The 21,203-nt window shown below is 27.9% G+C and overlaps 1 protein-coding gene across 4 annotated transcripts in view; it reads left to right on the top strand.

Annotated features, from left to right (window-relative positions):
* The window catches only part of sky (GTPase-activating protein skywalker), a 22,249-nt gene extending 1,046 nt beyond the window's left edge, over positions 1-21,203 (top strand). For 3 of the 4 annotated variants that reach the window (XM_016071703.4, XM_016071702.3, XM_071179760.2), the window contains exons 2-12: positions 169-327; positions 1,728-1,863; positions 3,079-3,389; positions 6,077-6,187; positions 8,767-8,857; positions 10,580-10,668; positions 13,326-13,508; positions 14,818-14,904; positions 16,776-16,934; positions 18,823-19,043; positions 20,888-21,203. In XM_016071703.4, coding sequence (XP_015927189.1) covers positions 193-327; positions 1,728-1,863; positions 3,079-3,389; positions 6,077-6,187; positions 8,767-8,857; positions 10,580-10,668; positions 13,326-13,508; positions 14,818-14,904; positions 16,776-16,934; positions 18,823-19,043; positions 20,888-21,023 — 1,659 coding nt within the window. In that variant the 5' untranslated portion in view covers positions 169-192 and the 3' untranslated portion in view covers positions 21,024-21,203. Of the gene's footprint in view, positions 1-168; positions 328-1,727; positions 1,864-3,078; positions 3,390-6,076; positions 6,188-8,766; positions 8,858-10,579; positions 10,669-13,325; positions 13,509-14,817; positions 14,905-16,775; positions 16,935-18,799; positions 19,044-20,887 lie in introns of all 4 variants that reach the window. The other variant, XR_006225235.2, reaches the window with a different exon arrangement.

Raw genomic sequence — 21,203 nt, 5'->3', positions numbered from 1 at the left:
TTATAATTTTATTTACATTCTTTTAATGACTTAAATTTCAACTAAATATATATTTTATTTTCTTATTACTCTACTTTGTAATTACAATAAAATATTTAATCTATATTGTTATCATACTTACTTCTTATCACTGATTCTAATACAAATGTTCTATTTTTAAAATTTTAGTTGAGCAAAATTAGCAGAACAGCCATGCCATTTAATAGTTTAAATGGTAAATATGTTAATTCTAAGTCAATTGAGAGACTTATTTCAATAAAAGATGATGAGAACATACCAGGTGTTGAGGATATTTCGATCATTAGTGCTTCTCAAGATATTAAACAGGTAATTCTTTACTATTTTTGAATGATTTAATTTTTCTTATTACTGTAACAGCTTAAAAAAATTGTTAGAGCTTTGTCTTTATTTCCTTGATGTAATTTAATAAGCACAAAAATCTGCCTGATAAATTTTTTTAAGAAAAACTTGCTTTAAGATTTATAGCCCATTGCTTATGACACTTAGCATGGTGAAGCCAGTAATTTTGGTCCTCTTATTATACCAGCCGTATGTTAATTATACCTTTTTTTATGTTTTATAATATTTTTGTACTCTTTTATCAAATGCGTACCAACTTCAATTACAAAATTATTTCAACTCAAAGCAAAAATGTCAACATCTTTTTAAATAATATTTAATACCATAAATCATTAGTGAAGTATAAAAACATCTAAATTTACTGATGTGTTGCAGTATAACCTAAAAATTATCTTGTTGAAATCAGTGACTCTGAATACTGCTTAACTCTAATATTTTGCACAAAATTACAAAAATAATTATTTCTTAACTTTGCTTAATAATGTTTCTGACTGTAAAAATGTTTTATGTTTTTTTTCCATTTCCATCGTGGAAGCCTATTTAGTCTAACCTCTTTTTCCATAAGCTTCATATCCAAAATTATCCTTCCAAATATTTTTCCATGGTATGGAAAATTATAGACTGAAACTATTTTTATTAACTGTATCCATTGTATTAAATTTTGGTACTGATATTGGTCTAATGTCAATCAAAAAATTATATGAATATCATTTAAAAAGTGTTTCAACTTGTTTCTTGACTTTTCTCAAAATTAAATAACTTTGAAAATGGGTTCTTTATAAAGTAATATGGTTGGGTATCATATAGCCAGATTAATCAATTAATTTTGTTGTTCCATAATGCCCCTGATAATATGGTGAATCTACAAACAAAGACCACAAGCAATGAAAGTCAATTTTAAAATAAACTTAGAGTACTCTATCTTAACATGATATCTCTTTCTTCTTCTTCTTTTTTTTTTTTTTTTTTTTGCGCCTAAAAGTATTTTCTAATATACAGTTTCAAAATTTTTCAATAACTTCAAATTGTTAAAACCTCTGCAACTATGCATAGATCGTAATATTTTATTTAAATTAATTAAGATTCTGTCAATAAAATAATCTCGCTTCCATTGTCTGATCCATGTCAATCATTTACGACAGATTAATATATTTAACTGGTCGAATTCTTAAATATTTCCTTTTCTGGTTTAAATTTTTATCCTCATTTATTATCTGAATGCAGTTTAATTAATACATTCATACTAATGCGTTACTTTAACCTTAATTATGCTGATGACCAATAGTTGTGTTAATGTTTGAACTAAGTGCAGAAAAAATAACTTTTCAAAAGTTCCCTTTTCTCAATTCATATAATTTTTTTTCCAGATTAAGGAAATAATTCGAAATAATCACTGGAGTATTGACCATCCTATTCGTCAAAATTTATGGGAATGCTTGACTAATCAAATATCCACTGATGAGCACATTGATATTTATCATGAATTAGTAAAAGATCTATTTGGTAAATGTTTTTTTTTTTTTTCATTTATATTTTGTTAGTCTTGTTTTTTATGGAAAAATTTCTTGGAACAAAAAATCTTATTTTTTACTGTTGATATACTATCTGCTAATTTTAAATCAATGAAATCTTGTTTTCTTTTCAATTCTTATAGTATGCTTTTTTTGCTTTATAATTAAAATTTAAGTGAAATTTATTTAAAAATCTGAATTATTCATAGGGGGACCTTGTAGTTTCATTTCATTAAATTAAATTTTTTAAACTGATGCTTGAAAGTTTGATTAAACTGTTGTAGTACATGGCATATATATGTTAACATAACTGTTATAGTATGTGGCCATTTATAGTATATGGCACATATATGTTCAGAAATTTTTAGAACCAGTATGTCAAAACTTTTACTAAAAAGAATAATATTAGGTTTTTTTCTATGTTAGAGGTCCTACAAACTCACCACTTTTCTAGGCTATTTAGTTATTGTAAATTGATATACTTTACAAACACACAAATTCTAATTATTGGAATCCATCTCCAATGGGTCCATATTACAATAGCTTTCACTACTGTCTTCTTTTTTTTTTTCCTTTTTTTTTGTAATATCTTGTCAACTAAGAAGTTTAATATAGCTCAGAAGGTTTTTATACAACATGGTATTCTGGCATGTGATGGATATTTCATAAGCATCTTAATATTTTGTACTTTTACATGATACCTTACTTATGCAAATGGGACTTGTCGTTCATGAAAAGTTTTTTGATTTCTCCAGCTTATAAAATTCACTATTCAAGTTTTGAATTTTGAAATTTAAAATAATTTTCAAGAGTAAATCAAAACACTCACCCTCAAGACAAAACAAACTGCACTTATAATAGAAAGGATAACATTTCGTTATTATTTTATTTTTCTATATCTCTGACAAATATATTCTTATTTCTTTTCTAACATTCTATTTTAGAATTATTAGTAATTTAAAGCTTATGTTTTCTATCATTGACTGTTTAATTTTTATTTTTGGGAGCCATTTATTACAATTGCATTTGGCATTTGAACATTTTACTTACTTTATACAAGTAAATAAAAGAAAATTAGATTTTTACATTTCTAAAGTTAAATAAAAGACTTTGAAACAATACTGCTCAATAATCAATTATGTAATTGTTCTTTTAAAAATATTCTGTTAAATATGTTGTTTTCTATTCTTAACAATTTTATTTTCAGGCGACAACTACTACAATTGCAGTTTGCCTTCATTTGTAGATCCAGCCTACTGTATTCGCTATCATCTGAATACAGATGGAAAACAAACAGTGGAAAAAATCCTTCAGATTATTCGTCAGTCAAAGCCAGATATAACATATTGCCCTGTTTTATACCCATTAATAAGCATCTTTTTACATTACATGTCTGAAGAAATGGCTTATTCTTGCACAATGAAGATATTATCAGACAAACAAAATTACATTTCACAAACCAAAGGAGATCATACAGCTTCTGCCTATTTAGTCATGAAGCTCTGTAAAAAATATGCTGTAAGCATTTTTTTTAGCTAAAAAATCTTAATTTTTTGTGTATTTGTTTGTTTAAATTAATATCAAGCTCTGTCATTTTAATTATAAGTTGAAATGCTCAAATATTAATATCTAAATCTCAACTAATCTTATATTCTGAGATAAATATATGACAGTATAAACCTTATTATGTTAAAATATGCAATGAATAGTATTCTATAATAACTCCCACTTTCTATCTTCAAAATTTGTCTTAATTGGAAACTATTTATAATAACTTCTGTCATATATTTATTTTTAAGTTCAAGATCGATTACAATCTGCTATTTTTGTTCTATGATAAATATTTGAAGTAGTGGTGAAAAATTCATTTGATAAATTTGGAATACTTTCCTTTTCAGTAGTCAAGATGTTGTTAAGTATCAACAATTAGTTATAATATTGTGATGTTGTCCCTGGGAGCCAAAAATTAATATTAGATAATAGAGTTGTAAACAGACTGTGGGGATCATATCTGTGTGTCACAAGTAAAGGACACCATGTCCATTTGTTTCAAAAATTGAGTTAATACCATGCTTATGTTGTAGATTTTTCACTCTGTCTTGTGGTATAGGGCACTTATGTTCTGTCATAGTAATTGGTGAAGTTAGGCAGTTTGAAAAAACACCATGTCCAACTTTCTCTAGAGATACAAGATTGTAAAATCTGCTTTCCTCAAAAATTACATTTGTGTGACATGGTGTCTTTTACCTCTGACGTACAACTAATTATTTTTAGAAGTGTTTCAAAATTAAATTGTGCATCTCTGAACATTAAGATATATCTTTTGAAAATTTTACATAAATTTAACTCTCCACTTTAAATGTTGTCAACATCATATGCCTAGATATAGCTTTTGTATCAACAACTTTTCATTACGAGCCATTACTTGAGGATCCACCATACATCTCTACTTTTGATCTGTATTTTCAGTAAATTTTATGACCTTTTCAACAAAACTAAGCCATTTTATTTTCTGTAGATTCATTAAAATGGTTCATAGAAAAAAATTTTGGAATGTCTTTTATTTGTATCTTCTTTCATGTTTTTCAAATCATGTATAACATGCATGTCAAAACTATGATATCAGATTTCTTTCTTCTATTTTTATTTTGATGTTTAAGTTCTTAAGAACAAGCCATTTAAAAATGGCTATATCTTGTTAAAAATATTAGACCGTCTTATAGAGAAAAATATATGAACTCTAGAAAATGGCAAGTCATCAAAATTTGTTCACTTAAAATATGCTTTTCTTTATTAACTCCTTTTATTATTATTAATGAATTTTTTTAATGACACAAAATGTAAAGGTTTTATATCCTTGACAAAAAAGAGTTGAGTTTTGTTATATATCGATGCTAAAGTCCTAGATGTTATCTGTTATTAATCTGATTTTACAATCTGTTTAATCAATCCTGATCATAACTTTCTGCAATTCATTTTAAACAAGAAGTTTTGTATTTCATTTATACATCACATTCATATAATAAAAGTCAAGTCTTATTTTAATATCGTATCTATGTTGCACAAATATTAAGTTTCCAATACCTTTGTAGCTGCACTAATTTTTTATAACACTTTAAGGAATACTCTACCTTTTGTCACAAAACCCAAACTAAATCTTGTAAATTGGAAACAATTTTTAAAAAAAACACACACACATGAAGTTATTTTTAAGCTTTTAGAAAGCATCTTAATTATCATTTAAAAATGTAAATTTTCTGAGCCTATTACAGTTAGGTTTAAACAGAAAGCAGTCTTTAAATATATTTAGTAATAATGTTTTAACAAAAAAGACAAAAGTAAAAAATTGTTATTATAGTTTTTCTGTCCAGCAAAAATCATTCTTAAGATGAATTTTTCCCCTCTAAAAAGCACCCATGCAACTTTTCTGAAAAGTCTAAAGATATTAAAAAGTAAAGAATAGCATTACCCTTAAATATGCATTCACTTTCAGTTTAAATTTCAGTATTAATATTTTGTACGAAAGTTTATGATGGCATAAAAGCAACTATATGTGTGCCCATGAAATGAAGTGCTCTTGTGATTCAGACGATTAGGAAATCACTGACACGCTAGGCCATACTCGAGGGATGAAGTGAGAGACAATTGTCCTGGGACCAGAGGTTACTGGCAGTTCAGTTTAAATTCCTTACAAAAGATGCATTTTTAACTATTTTTTCTGAAAAGAAAATTACTGAAAATTCTTTTATAGCAACTTAAAAACTAAAATTTTTAATAAAGTGTCTTCAAAAATCCTATAAAATAGGACTTTTGTGCTTTGAGGAAAGAGCCCACCATGAATTTCATCCTGGGACCTGTAAAACCTGTATCCTAACTTGTTCAATCACTGACAGAGAACCAGAGATAGTGAGTTTAGTCCTTACAACAGACCAGCAACTGATGTGTGCTTAGATGCTGTCCACCTTCTCTGATTTGGTCTAAATTACATGGAAATCCTATTATGGCCATTCATTGATAATTCCCTGAAAGACAGTGTTAGATGCAAAAGTAAAATTTGTATTTTGTTCACAATGAAATAAAAAAATTAAGTGTGTTAATATATTAAGCAAGCATGTTTAACATCGTATTATGAATAAGGTTTCTTTATATTTCTCATCATTGTGTTTATTTTCATTAAAGAATAATTGTTTTGTTTGTTTAAATAGAAAAATGCTTATCTTCAACTTGAAAAAGAACTCAAAGAGCATGAAGACTTGGAAAACATGTTTCAAAATTGGATATCCTGGATTTTTAAAGGATTACCATTCACATATTTGGTATTTATTTCTTTTTTTTTTATCTTAAGCTAATGTTTTACTTATGACTCAGAAGTAATAGCTCTTGCTTAACTGATCTTGTATTTAACAACATTATGTTATTATAGAAATATTTTCAAAGTTTGTAATATTTTTTAAAGTTTGCTAAAAATTCATGATTATAATAAAATGCACACTTATTGGAGGTGAATTGGTATCAGTATATTTGATACTTTATGCTTAACACTTAAAATTATGAAGTACTTTAAATGAATATATCATGAAGTTCAATTAGTATAAATTATTCTTTCAAAATATAATATTTAGTAAATTCAGAACAGTACAGCTTTAGCTTCTGCTTAGTACAGCTTTAACTTCTGCTTAGTACAGCCCTAGCTTCTGCGATAATTACTTTCAATTATTTAATGTTATTCTGAGTTCTTACTTTTGTCACCATATTAATTGTGTTTTATATTTTAAGGCTAGGACTTTAATTAAAAAAATCAATTATCAACTAAACTTACTCTTTTTCAGATTTTGTGTAATAGTGTATGTATACATTTTGTTTATTTCTTCAATTATTTGTGATCAGCAGTTTATAATCTACCCTAAGCAATTTTTTTTAATAACTTGACAGTTTCTTTTTTTTCTAATAATATTTAATTAGAAAATTTTTAATTTTCTGCCAATAAATTAATCATTGTCATTTGATAGATTTTGAATTACATTGGAAAAGTTACCTACAAATAGCATAAATACAATTACTTATAACTAAATTTTTTTAAATTTTCTGCCTTTATTTATTTATTTATCTAATGGCTTTCCTCATTTTAAGTATGGTCAACTTTTATTTTTCATTTATTTCTTGAGTGAAATTTATGGAACAGTAAGTTAAAGTTTTCCTTTGTCATCTACACATTTGGCTAATTTTTTTACCGGACAGATTTGTAAATGCATAGGTTTCTTAGGAAAATGTCTTTTTTTATGAAACATTTGTGTTTCAAATTTAAGTCAGGACTTTTTTTATATAATGTTTTGATTTCCCCTTTAGATAAAGGGAGTTGGAAAACTATTTATAATTTATGTTTGTTTCTTTTAAAGTATTTATAAAAAGCTACTTAAAATAAGTGATACTGCAAAGGGATGGATAAGTATTCCCCAATATCATTAATAAAAACATTTATAGTTGCTACTTAAAGTTTATTGTAAATGTTTTTCCAAGCAAAATGTATTTAAAAATGAATTCAATATTATTTCAGTTCACTATTATTCTGCATTTCGTTTCAATTTAATCATTATTTGAATTATTAATTTAATTAAATTTTTTTACTGGGTTCTCCAAAATTAATCAAAAAAGGGCAAATTATATTTTAAAAAAAACAGGTGGTGATAAAAATTTGTGACTTGGCATCTTCTGCTAAGGGATCCAAAGGGCCAAGTTTTAAAATACAGTGAAACCTCTCGGAAGCAACACCACTCACCGATCCACAGTAAAATGGTCATTGATGGAGGTTGGTCACTCTTAGAGGTTGCCTCCATTGACTTTGAAATTGTTATAGAGGATGCATGATTTTTCGCAAATGATTTTAATATTTTAATTTTAGTCGGTGTCACTTTCTTGGAGTGGAAATGTTCTGTTGGCTTCATTAAAAGATGTATCAATGAATAAAATTTAGTGCCTATAAAAGGGATCCCAACTGATATAATCATGTGTAAAAACAAATTTACCAATTTTCAATGATAAAGATATTTTAAATAAATAAACAATTATGCTTTTTTTTGGGTTTAAGTTTGCATTTAATTTTATATCACAAAAATTACTTAGCTTTAAAAGATGAGAAGAGGCTTGTTTGTCTGGGATGCCTGTTTTTTCTAAAATAAGTTTTTTTTAAATTGACTTGTGACTTGTGAAATAAATCATTGATAGCATCGTCTTTAGTGTACTCTGAATGCAGCAAGAGGTTGTATCATCAAAAAGAGCTCTCTAAATAAGTGCTTCACACAAATATTTTAAAAACATTTTAATCTACTAATTTTTTTGTTTTGTTATTTTTTCTTGTTTCCTTAATTGACCTTTTCCGCATTTAATGCAGATGTTTTCCCGGTCATTGGGAGAGGTTTTAATGATCTTTCCTCTCAGAAGTAGTTGTAAATAGAGGTGATCTTTCCTGGAGGTTTCACTGTATAAAGTTTGTCAAGGTGCTAGTAACTGAGAACAACTATAATATAGTATATTCAAAATAAATACTATTTGAAACTCACACAGTAACATTTTACAATTAGTATAAAAATTAAATTGACAAAGGACCTTGCAAATATTTTAGCTAAAATAGTTTGATATGCTGCCCAAAACAATATTTTATTGTTGTTTTCAATCAGAAATGCCATATGTTGACATTTTGTGTTACTAATTTTAAAACTGGTTCACTGAGCAAAACCCAGTACATTACTATCTTTGTGCATTTTTTTTTATTGATTTCTCACCTACTCACAATTATATATAAGTATACAATTAATTTTTTGAACATTTAGTATTACTTCCTAAATTTTTTTGCAACTTATATGTGCATTTTTTTCATTGACTTATATTCTTATTTAAGGTTCGCATTGTTGATTGTTTCCTGGTGGATAAGAAGAAAAGCTTATATCGAATAGTTATTGCTTTGTTGATACTATATAATAAAAATGTTGGTGAGTATCCTTGTTATGAAAAAATTTCATATGTTAAATTAGTTTTTATATTAGTATTCGTTATTATTGTATAATGAATTAAAAATTCAACAAAGTCGGTTTTTTAGTTAACTATTTCTCTAATTTTAATTCAATCAAAATTATATGAACTTAATTAATTATAAGAATTTATCTATTTTATATTATTTTACTTGCTGAAAAAGCACTAAAACACTTCAAGTTACTTTTTATTAATAAGTTAAGTGTATAATTATATTTAGCTGCTCATTGTACTAACTGGTGGCTACATTATAATAAGGAAAAAAAATTTTCGCTTGTCTTTAACTTTTTGTAAGTTCTATATTTTAGAGGGGGGGGGGAATTCATTGCATAAAATTAAATTATATGTATTTTTTGATAAAATTTATATATGTATATTTTTGCTGATTGTATTTTTAATTTGTGAGCTGAAACTAAATAATTCCTTTGAGATTTAGAAAATTGCTGGTATTTTTTATTAATATCTGTTTACTATCATATAGTGAATTAATTGTATGCATCCTTATTGTCATTTACTTTATGCCTGAAAAATTGTTACTTAACACCCATATTTAGAACTTTATTAATAATTTTAAATTTTATGCATTTTTAACTATTTATATAGCTTTTTAATGTGTCTTTTTCCTCGTATTAAGTAGAATGATATTATCACAATGAAACTGAGCATCACTTATAGATTAACTTAAGTAAAAAAAATTAGTCTAAGAATATTTTCTAAAGATTTAATTAACTCTTATCTAAAAATATAAGTATCATTTCTATTCTTTCTATATTAGCTCTATTTTAAAGAGTGCAGTATCTCAATATTTGAATTAGGGGCTTGGTCTAGTGAGTGGTAACACTGTCTACCTTAAAAAGGGTGTATGTAAGAAATCAGCATTTTTTTTATTACAAATAAACTTGTGGGGGTGGAGTTAACGCCCATGCCAACCTTCATCTATCAAAAGGTACCTCGTGATTGAATCAAGTTAGCACGTCTTATATACCAGTGAATTGATGTTTAATATTCGTAGTGGTACTTACGCCACAATACTCCCCCACCAGAATTTTATCAGGGATAGAATTCGATGAACGGATACCACTGGTTGCTGTACTTAAGACCGGGAGAGAGAGTCACCGGGTGTGTGAGTGCTGAAAGTGAGAGGTGTATTAATTTCACAGTCGTAGTTGCTCCTGTGTTGCCATTAGCAGTTGAGTGTATGCAGGCTGACGTTGTGTTAAATCGAGACAAGACTGAGTAGCAACAGCGTGAGGAGGATTGGATAATGTCTCATTCATAAGTAGCAAGTCAACTGTTTAATGTGAACCATCCATCGAAGTAGGCGTCACCGTCAAGTTATTATGCGAATTGGGCGTTACGGCGAGTACAAATCACGTCCAGAGGTCACCAATGTGGGGGCGGTGTTATCGACAATGCAAACCTTCATCTATCAAAAGGTACCTCTTGATTGAATCAAGTTAGCATGTCTTATATACCAGTGAATTGATGTTTAATATTCGTAGTGGTAGTTACGCCACAAACTTAAGGTAAATTTTTAACTTATGCATTGCCTTTTCTAAATTGTGTTAAGACATACCCCAAGCCACTTTATCTTTAAAAGATATTTATGGTAATAAACACTGAATTTTTTGTTTGTTTACATTTAAAACAAACTTTTTTTTAAAAAATGTTTTTAATCACAGACAAATCAACTTCTGAAGATCTTGGAAGTTTGCAAAAGTTAATGGATTTTTTCCAAAATATTCCTGTTCCTGTTGAAAAAGTCCTTAAAGTAATGTATACATTATAGTATTTTATCAACTCTTTCTTTGCGTTGTCTTTTTTAATAAAGTAAATGCTGTTTGTTGTAAAAAAATTTTTTGTCTACTTACTCGTGTCAAATAACAATAAGTTTTTGAAATTTTTTAAATTATTGCATCTAATAAAATGCATCTAAAATGAAGCAAGATTGCGTAGCAAAAAAGTAAAAAGCTTCAATAACCGTAGATAAACACCTCATTTTTTTTATAAGATTTAAATTAATTAGTCATCGTGAGTTTATCACCCTTTTGGAAAGGGAGGTACCAGATATTTCAGCTGTTCACTGCGTGATTCACAGACAGTATTTAGTATGAAAAAATCTCAGTGACCGTTTGCATCAATCATTGCAATATGCCATATCTGCTGTGAACAAAATTCACAGTAATGCTCTCTAAGATCGATTATTTAGACAACTGTGTAAGAAAAACCATGAAGAATTCAATCGCTTGCAATATACACCGAGATTCACTGACTTTCCAAAAGCTTCTGTCTCAATAGGTATTGGAATCTTTTCGACTCTGTGCTTGAGGTCCTCGAAAACAGAAATGTAGCTCTAAGAGACAGATTGCTAGAATTTAAGAATGACTTTGGCTGATTTATCTGTAAAATTTAATGGTATTAATGTACGACTTAAAGGCGACGAGCTCAAATCGATCCCTACAAAATAAGTTATTTTCGCCTTTCTGAAAAAACTGATTTTGTTTTAGCAGAATTTTGGTTGGAATGAGTTCAGCCATGCAGGCAAAATTCTCTCTGATGATGCACATGCACAAGAATATTTTCAACACCTTGACTCTTTGCACATGGACTTTTCTGACCACTTTAAAGATGTTTTGTTCCCTCGAAGTCCCTCAATGGGTTTATGAACCCTTTTGTAAATATTGAAACAGCAGAGGTTCAGATTTACGAGGAATTGGTCGAACTTTTAACTAATGAAACTTTGAAATGGTAATCGTCTCACAGAATTTTTACTTAACACTAAAAAGACTGAAATACCTATATTGCTCAAAAGCAGTCAAAATGACTGCATAGAAAAACTAATGAATAAAGAAAGCATAACTAATGTATAAAGAAATTTTTTTTAAATAAAATTTAATATTTTTGTTATTATTTTCAGTTACATAACAAGTTATTTGTAAATATTAACAATAAAAAAATTATATGTTGTACAAAAAGTCACAAAATTGTAAGAAATTGTGTTATCATTGTTTTTCTAATTGAAATTAAAAAGCAGTCAAAATGACTTCCATGGGCAATCTAGTGTTAAAGGTAACAGTCGTCTCTATCTTGGACTGTAGACTATCGTTAAAAAATTTTTTAATTGCGTTCCCTGCCTCCTAACTTGTCGAATGTGGATTCAGTGCTGTTACGGATCTTGTCACAAAAAGAAGAAATCGACTCGAAATTGTGCAAACGTGGGTATTTGCATCTTCATCTCACTAAAAGTATTGAACCGAGCGTTAAGGAATTGGTTCTGAACCATTAAGTACAATCATCCCACTAACATAGTTACTTGAATGTTTTGTTAATACTACTTTTTAGTGTTACAAAATTATTTTGGGTGTTATTTTAATTATCTAATTTAGAATAAATTATTCTTTTTAAGCATAGGTTTCTTAGTTGTATTTTTTTTTCATTAAACATATTTATTTTGATCATAACAAATAAACGGCGATTACCTGCCGTGAGAAAATTATCAAGTTAATTTATTCTTTTTTAAAAAACCAAACAAATTCAAAGCGTGAAAAAATTGCTTAAAAATTTGCCTCTTATAATTCAGCACACATCCCTCCGTCTCCATGCTCAAAATAGCAGGATTTTTATAAAGGGGGGCGTTGAAATATTTTTTGCTCCTTAAGGGGGCTGCAACGTTAAAAAGGTTGAGAACCTTTGCACTAGATAAAGTACAAAAGAAAGTGAACATCTTAGGTAATTAACTGAATAATTAGAATTAAAATGTTTTGTTGGATTTTTATTGTAAATATTCTATAATAATTTTTTGAAAAAAAATTTTCTTGACACTAGACACATAAACAACAATCGACTTATTGTTTTTATGAAGGTTTAACAATTTCAGAGAGTAGGTATATTGAAAGTATTTTATAATTGCTCAAAATAAAATTCTCTTTTCAACAGTAAACCCAACAGCAGTAATCAACTGATGGTTTTTATGTGATAAAGATGAATTTAAGTGTGACTGATGTATGTAATGTTATACATTTCTCTTTCCTCTGTGTTTTAAATAGATTCTAATAGATAGTTCAGTAGATAGTTCTAATAGATAGTTCTAATAGATAGTTCAGATTCGTGCTTTATTTAAATTTATTAACGACTTACCAGTTTCAGGTGGGCACTGCTTCAAGGTTAAATTTACTAGTATTTTCTTCTTAAATAAAGTGTTTTTTACACATTCTTTCTTTTGAAATCTATCCTTTTTATAAAAAATGCTCTCATTTTGTTATTATTTTAGCAAAAGTTAATAAGGTTAGAAAATATTTCATAACTCTAAAGTGTTTCCATCTTTAACTCACAGAACAACAATATTGTATGTTTGTTATGTAGATTCGTCATTGTTACTCAGTATCTATTTTTTTAAATAGTTATTTTTCTTTTTAATTCCTATTTCAGATGGGATATGGCATACGAGGATTCAGTGAAAAACTTGTGAACCAACAACTAGTCAAGGTACAGATGACCTTAAAAAGTCATACAAATCTAGGAGGACGATCACAATCTGCAGATAGATTGTCCCCTTCACAATCTGGATATCATTTGGGGATCAACTCATCAGATCAACCTATTATCAGACAAGTATACTGATTTTAGATATTTGTTTTCTCATACACTTTAAAAGTTCAATTAATTAATTATTTTTATATTGTAATAAATAGAAATTTATTATAGTTTTTTTTTCAATACTTTTAAAGATAGATTATTTTTCTGTAGATGGCACCACTACGGTAAAGTTTAAATTCAATCATAATAATAATATTTTTTTTAGAAATTTTGAATTAGTCGTTTAAAATGGAATTTTTGGGGTGAAATCTGGGTAACTAAATTTATTAATATTTATTGAGGATGGTAGTATAATTTCTATGGTGTATTGGTGGATTTATGACTGTTTTTTCTCAGGGACTTTTTTTTTTGGTTCTGACGTCCGCCGGATGGGGGATGACTCTGGACGTGGTAAACAGGTCAGTCTAGATTCTTTCGCCTTGTTGAAGAGAGGATAAAAGAGAAGCGATGAATGTGGCTAGGCGCAGTAGTAAAAGGGCAGTAGTAATCAGCAGTAAGCAGTTAACCAGACCAGTATCCTGGGGATACGGAGTTTGTTCGCTGAAAGAGTGGTCCGAAACAGTACCTCGGAGATGGTGGATCGTAACCTTAGGGAAAGCTAAACTGAAGTCTCTAGCGGGAAGGACTACCGAGATTAGCCGAAAGCCGATATCCTCGAGACGATGGGCCAAGTCCGAGGGAATCTACGCTGGACGTCTGGTGTTCCCCTTCTACATGCCTAAGCCTCTTGAAGTTAGAATAGCTGGAGAAATTTCGAGATCCTAGCCGAGGAGTTTGTCCATGAGTTCATCTACCATTCCAGTGGGCGGTTCCAGAGAGCAAACAGTAAATTCTTTTGGGTACTTATAAAACTTTAAATTTTATTTCATTAACATTTTAGAGGAATCATTTACCGTAAATTCTGAACTGTTATGTTGTGTTTTTTTTGTGTAGGAGAACAATCAGTATTTAAGTGTGATTTATAGATATCATAAACCAAGTCTGTGTTTTTAGTAATGTTAAATGCAGTTTTTATTTTTTAAATGTCTTTTTTGAACTGTAGTAATTGAAGGTTATGCTTGAGTGTTATAAGGTTGCATTTTAATTTTAATTAATGTATAAATGTTTATTCCCATGTTAGCATTTGGAAATGTGTGAAATTATGTTTTTTGAAGATTTAGAGGTGCAATAAAAATGAGTTTAAAATGTTAAAAGTTTTCTGTAATTCATTAGATATTTGTCTACTAAATAACCTGGGTAACCGTTACTAAATTTAAATTTAAATCTTTTCTTCCTTTTTATGTTCATTTAGTGTTTTTCTATTTATTCAAAACTCTTTTTATAGTTGAAAATGGATTCATCTTGTCGAACGAGGTCTGTTGGTGTTGTGGCTTTGGGCAACTTCAAATCTTGCATTATCACCCCTGAACAGGTAAATTATTCATACAAATTACTGGATGATTTTTTTTTAATTAAGTTTATTTTATTTGTGACAGCAACAATTTTAAGCCACTTAATAAAGTGGTATTTGTTCTGCTTTAGAGAATTTTTAATAAATAATAATTTTTTATGTTAATATATTTTTCGATTTGATAATCATTACAATTTACGATAATCATTTCAATCAATCTGTAGTAATTTACAATTTCAATCCATGCAAACATTATTGCTATGATTCATGATAGCTTATATAGCTCATATAATGGTAAGATGAGAGATCTTCATGAATGTTGAGATGAAATAATATTCTATCATAATTTTAAGATTAAGTATTAAGAATTTTATAATTATGCTAAAAAGTAAAATTTAGTTTTCTCCTTGCTTAATGTAGTAATTTGTATTTCATTAACATATTACAAAATTTCATAAACTTTTAATATGAATCTTCAAAAAGTCATGCATATGTAGTATGGAGATGATAAAATATTTATTAATTCACTGAATGTAATAATCCAGTGTGTATAATAATTCACGAATAATGAATGAAGTTTCCCAACTACTGGGCCCTTGCTTCAATTTATTACTTGCTTATAAAAAAAGAAAATCTTCTATGAACATGAAGGTGCATCTACATCTTGAATACTTTTAAGTTAAAAAATTTTTGTATGGCAATTATGTAAAATGGATAAGATCTATTACCCTGTTTTTTTTTGTGTTCCTACCCAAAATTTCAGCATTTACAATAACTTGTTAAATAATTATTGGTAAAAACTATTGTTGTTAATAATTTTATGCTTCTTAAAAATATTCATATTTTTTGACAAGATTTTTTTTTCTCTTTATATATATTTACTAATAAATATATACATCTATGCCTTTTAATTGAATCTCCTTGAAAAAATATTCATTTAAATTTAATTCAATCTATCACTTTTATGACAGCTGAAGAAAATAGTTTCCCATGGACGGTTCAAAGAGGCAGTTGAGAGAGGTTAAGAATAAAAGAATTGTCACATCTGAAAAACAAGAATGAGTCTGAACATCAAAGGCATAAGAATTATTAAAGATGTTATGAAAACAAAGGTTACAGATGTTTACATCACTCTAAAAAGGATTAAATTGACGGCTAAAAGACTTCTAAACAAAAAGAAAAGAATGGGCAACCACTAATAAAATAAAATGTACCACAAGCAAAACCTAATACACATTCTGATAATCTTTTTTTCTAAAATTTTTGAACCTAATAAAGAAAGAGTATCAAGTGCTAAGTCAATGATTGATGAAGGCAACCAGCATTCTATATAAAATATAAAGCAAGAATGCATGAAGGAAATATAAGAAGCTCAAGCTCTGATAGATGCTGACCAGAGAATGTTGAATATTGCCGAATAAAATGTTCCCTATAAACATAACTTTAAGGATAGATTTAATTGTATTATTATCAATTACATAATTTGAATTTAGTCCAGTAAATTAAAAACGTTATTTTGAGATTGATAATCTATTATTAGAATCTTTATAATTTTGTTAATAAAATTAATGCTAGTTAGAAATTAATTAGGGTAAATTTTTATTTATTTAATTATTATGATTATATTAAGAAAATAGGCATAAAGCAATGTATTTTTAGTTAAAAATTCCCATATATTTTTGTTACTTCTATTCCTGTATGCATTAAAGAGAGACCATTATATTTATTTTAAATATTATAAAAAAAAAATTCCTATCTTGAAAACCTCTATCCATTCAAGCTTTTCTTACAAAATTTTTGTGCTTAGTAGATTTATGCTTTGTACTCATTTGTTTTCAATTTTACTTAATATTTTTTAATATAATGTTTCCTTATTTGTTTGTATGTTATAGATGAGTGTTATTTGGAGTTGGCTACCTTTAAGAATTTCCATGTCTCAACCAGAAGTAATTTATTCTTCAAATGAACACGGTGTGTGCCTAACAGCATTTTACATGACTGTAGGAGAGTGGGAACCTACAATTTTACTTATCAAGTCTACAAGTGATGAAGTAATTATTGTACAATTATTAGTATTCTATAGTTCGCATAATATTAGGATTAAACTTATGCTGTGAAACCTCCTGTTATGGACACTCCTGCAAAACGGACACCTCTCAATGAGGACATATTTTTAATTCCTCGTGAATCTTCTATGAATAAACCATCATGTACATTCTCGGCAAAGCGGGCGCTTCCATAACCATAAGCATTATTTTCTATCTCTTCAAACCGGACACTATTTTATCTAAATTTGAAAAGAATAAAACTTTTTCTTCTTTAAATTGCCAGAAAAAGTATGCAACTTTTCAACATTTTTAAAGCATGCAAATTTTGTGCCTTTTCCATAACTAAAAATATTCTTAAGCTTTTTCACCACTAAAAAATCAATTTTTCTCCTGTCACTTTGCCTTATCTTTGCAGAGAAAGGAGAGAAAATAATACTGCTCATTCGGATAGCAGCATCTTTTCATCTGGATGAAGCAGGTTATGAGACCCCAAATGAAATGACGTGTTAAATGTTCTCAATGCTTCTTCTCCACTAAAAATTTCTTTCACTTTCTTATAAATTTGAAGACTGTATTTAACACAGCTGGGGTGAAAAAAAAGATAATAGAGACATAATCTTTCATATGAATCAAACATTCATATGAATCAAAACAAGTTATATGACAGTGTTCATATGAATCAAACATTTATTCAGCACTTGATAGATAATTAATTGTGAATATATCAACTCCATAGATCCTCATGTCTTACAGGCAAGCATTGATTTGTTTTGTTTTCTGTGAATTGCAGGAGGTTTACTTTCAAGGAGGTATTAACCACGTTTCCTATCAAGTGATGGATAGGTGTTCCGGGGTGTAAACGTAATAATTGAAACCGACTAAGGACTAAAAGCTCTTATTCCGTATCATATGACTGACTTAAATATCTGTTTTAATAGGAAAATTATATTCATTTATCTGTAGCTACATCTAGAATTATGTATTTATATCAACTTTTTCACATATTCTTTTTGTATAGAAAAAAAATATTCTTTAAAGTTTTAATAAATACCCTTGTAGATAGTTATTGTAGCATATTTAATTATTTCTATATCATTGAAAATATTCTAAGAACAATTTACGGGGATAAACTTCGTTACTAGGGTACCCTTCCAAACAAGCAATTGTAAACAAGCAATTTTTTCGGTCCCAAGAGTGTTCACTTAACCGAGGTTTCGCTGCATATTTTGAAAATGTGTTGTATGTTATAATAAACTAAGAAATTATAATTTTCTTGCTTATAATGTTTTCCAATTATGAAACTTGTGGAATCAATTTAAAAACTACTAATTGATGAAAAAATATTAATTTTGGTTCTTAATCAATTAAGATACATAGATGATAATTTTATGAGTGATGTGACTCTATTAATAAACTGTACTTTATTATTAGTTTTTTTATTTTTTGAGTTTTTCTGCAAGATGCTAATAATTAAAATTTATCTTTACATTTTTATGTATTATAAAATTTCTTTACTTAAAGAAATTCTGTTTCTTATATAGGATAAAATATATCTTTAGGAGGTAATATTGATAAATTATGTAGCAATATTACAGAATATATTAAGGAAATGTTACATTATATGTAAGGGAAATGTATAATATCTATATATATAAAAGAAATGTATGTAATATTACTCAAAACTTTCTGGTAAGTCTGAGAATTTCATTTCAAAAATTGAAGGAAAGCAAATGCTTTCAAATTAAAATATAATCTTTCTGTACAGCATTGTCTATAAGGAATGCGTGTAGTACAATAAAATTTTTACATCTGTTTAAGCAAATTCAATTAGTTAACAAAAGCAAATTTAATTAGTTTTGTTTTGAAAGGTTTTGAACTTATTTTTTATCAGATTATTGGAGCGTATTGTTCTTCAGCTTGGAATGAGAGAAATTCAAGTGATGTTCAGAACAAAAAGTACACATATTTTGGAAATGGGGAAACATTTCTATTTACTATTTCTCCTGAACTGAGAAAGTATCACTGGGTTGGATCTGTGTCTGGTGAAGATGTGCCTCATTCTGCAAAATTATTTATGGCAGCAGATAACCATATGATCAATGTTGGTGCTGGGTAAGTTTACCCAGTTTATGTTTTAACCAGTTAATGTTTTAACCAGTTATATAAATTAATCTATCTTTATCAGTCAATATCATTAATTTTTAGTATAAAAAGTTTTGCCACTTTTTAAATTGGAAATGGTATCTTTTTGCTGTTATTTTTCAATCTGAAAATGAAGCTAAAAAAATTAGTTTAGTTTTAATGGGTGACACTGGGAAACAACTTTTTTTTGTACTATGTTGCACGAGATTTTTAAACAGATCTTAAATACCTTCATATTGCTGCCTTGCCTGCAATCTATTTCTATCTCCAAGCTGTAGTTTTTTTTTTAATGACATTTTTAGTTCATTTTTTGTCGAAATATATAAGTTTAGAAATCTTATAAATAACAAGAAGTCACATAAATGTTACGACATACTTCTAGGGGAGTTTGATCCCATCATCAAAAATAGAATTGCTTAGGAATCTGGAAATGTCACGAAAGAGCGCTTCCGTATTATGAACTGATTTTTCGTTTGCTTCTGAACAGATCACAATAGGAAAACGTTCCACAATAGGGAAACTTTCCCTATGATGACATTTCTGGGTTAATGCAGTTTTATTCCTGATATGTGTCCTAACTCCTCTACAAGTCCGATGCAGCGATCATGTGACCTCCTGTTATATATAATGTTTTTAAACTTGTACATTTTGCCAGAAAATAATCTAAAAATGACATTTTAAAAAAATCTGTTGGTTTAAGAGCAAATATAATTTCAGATTTTAAATCTCCACACATGAGTTAGGTGATAGGTGAGTTAGGTATTTGCATAAATGCAATATAAAATTTATTTCCTTGTGTAATCCACAAAACCCCACCTAAGAAGACTGTGAAAGGAACCCTTCATGGCTAATTCTCTTTACTGATTTAAAATTTAAACTATATAAAAATATGAGTTCAGATATGACAATAATAAACTATAAAGTCAAAATTATTTTTTAAAAAAAATTTAAGGTCAAATTGCAAACAAATAATTGGCAGAATTAGTTGCTGTTTTGGAAAGGTGAATTTATCCAGTCATAATTTGCTTGCAATTCAATATTTTAGGGGAAAAAATGCCCTCTTTGTAACTTCGCAGTTTACTTTTGGGTTACCTGAACTCATATTATTTTTTATATATATTTTATAACTTAAATTATTAATGTATTTGTAAAAGAATTTGCCATAAAGGTTTTCTTTTGTGGTACAGTGTCTCCGCTGTATAATTTGTAACATTGGCCTTCTATCCAGCTATAACAGTAAAGGCTTCCCTCTTAATTCTTTCTTAGATGTGTTCTTGTCAGCATCTTGGATCTAACCGCAAAGTTTTTTAATGATTTAAAGTAATCATACGAAGAATATATCTTTAAAATCATTAATAAAAGTTAGAATTAACTGTTTAAAATTTTTAAAATAGCCAATTATTGTTTTTCCATACCCTTCCTTTTGATTATCTAATTTATATTATTTTGATTATCTAATTATATACTATTTTCTTGGTCATGCAATACAAATTTAAATCTGTTATATGTAAGCTAATAAATTTTTAATGCTATTGTATTTCTTTCTATTTCTGCAATAAATGTAATATAATAATTCTTAGTTTCCATGCATATTCAGAGACTGTTTCACCTTTATTTCTTTTGAGTATGTTTCCAGATAAAAAAAGTGTAATCAAAAAAATAATATTAAAAAAAAAAATTCATTTGAACAGTTTCAGAATTCTTATCCATTCACCAAATTATGTTGTTAAATAGTTTTTAATGTTCGATTTATAAAAATATGCATTTAATACATATTTGTATTATAATTAATATATTTATATTAATTATGATAGCAATGGACAGGGCCTTTTACTGGATGACAACCTTCTTTATGGAAGAACCGAACATTGTGATACATTCGACAATGAGCCACTGTGCAGCTCAAATAATTTTCAGTGTAAAGTAGTTGAAGTTATTGGCTTTAAGTAATCAATTTTGATTAGCTGAAGATCTGAGAAAAATATATATTTTACATTTTTGCTTCTTAAACTTGTAAACCATGACTTTATCTATAATCAAAATTATATATTTTATATTTATAGCATTAAAAATGCTTATGCTTAAAATATTTTTTACTTAAGATTAAACAGTAGAAAGATTAAAAAAAAA

Source organism: Parasteatoda tepidariorum, chromosome 1, assembly GCF_982258835.1.
Source record: "Parasteatoda tepidariorum strain Cologne lab strain chromosome 1, Ptep-v5.0, whole genome shotgun sequence".
In the NCBI taxonomy this organism is placed as follows: Eukaryota; Metazoa; Arthropoda; class Arachnida; order Araneae; family Theridiidae; genus Parasteatoda; species Parasteatoda tepidariorum.
This window is presented reverse-complemented; position numbering and strand designations above follow the sequence as displayed.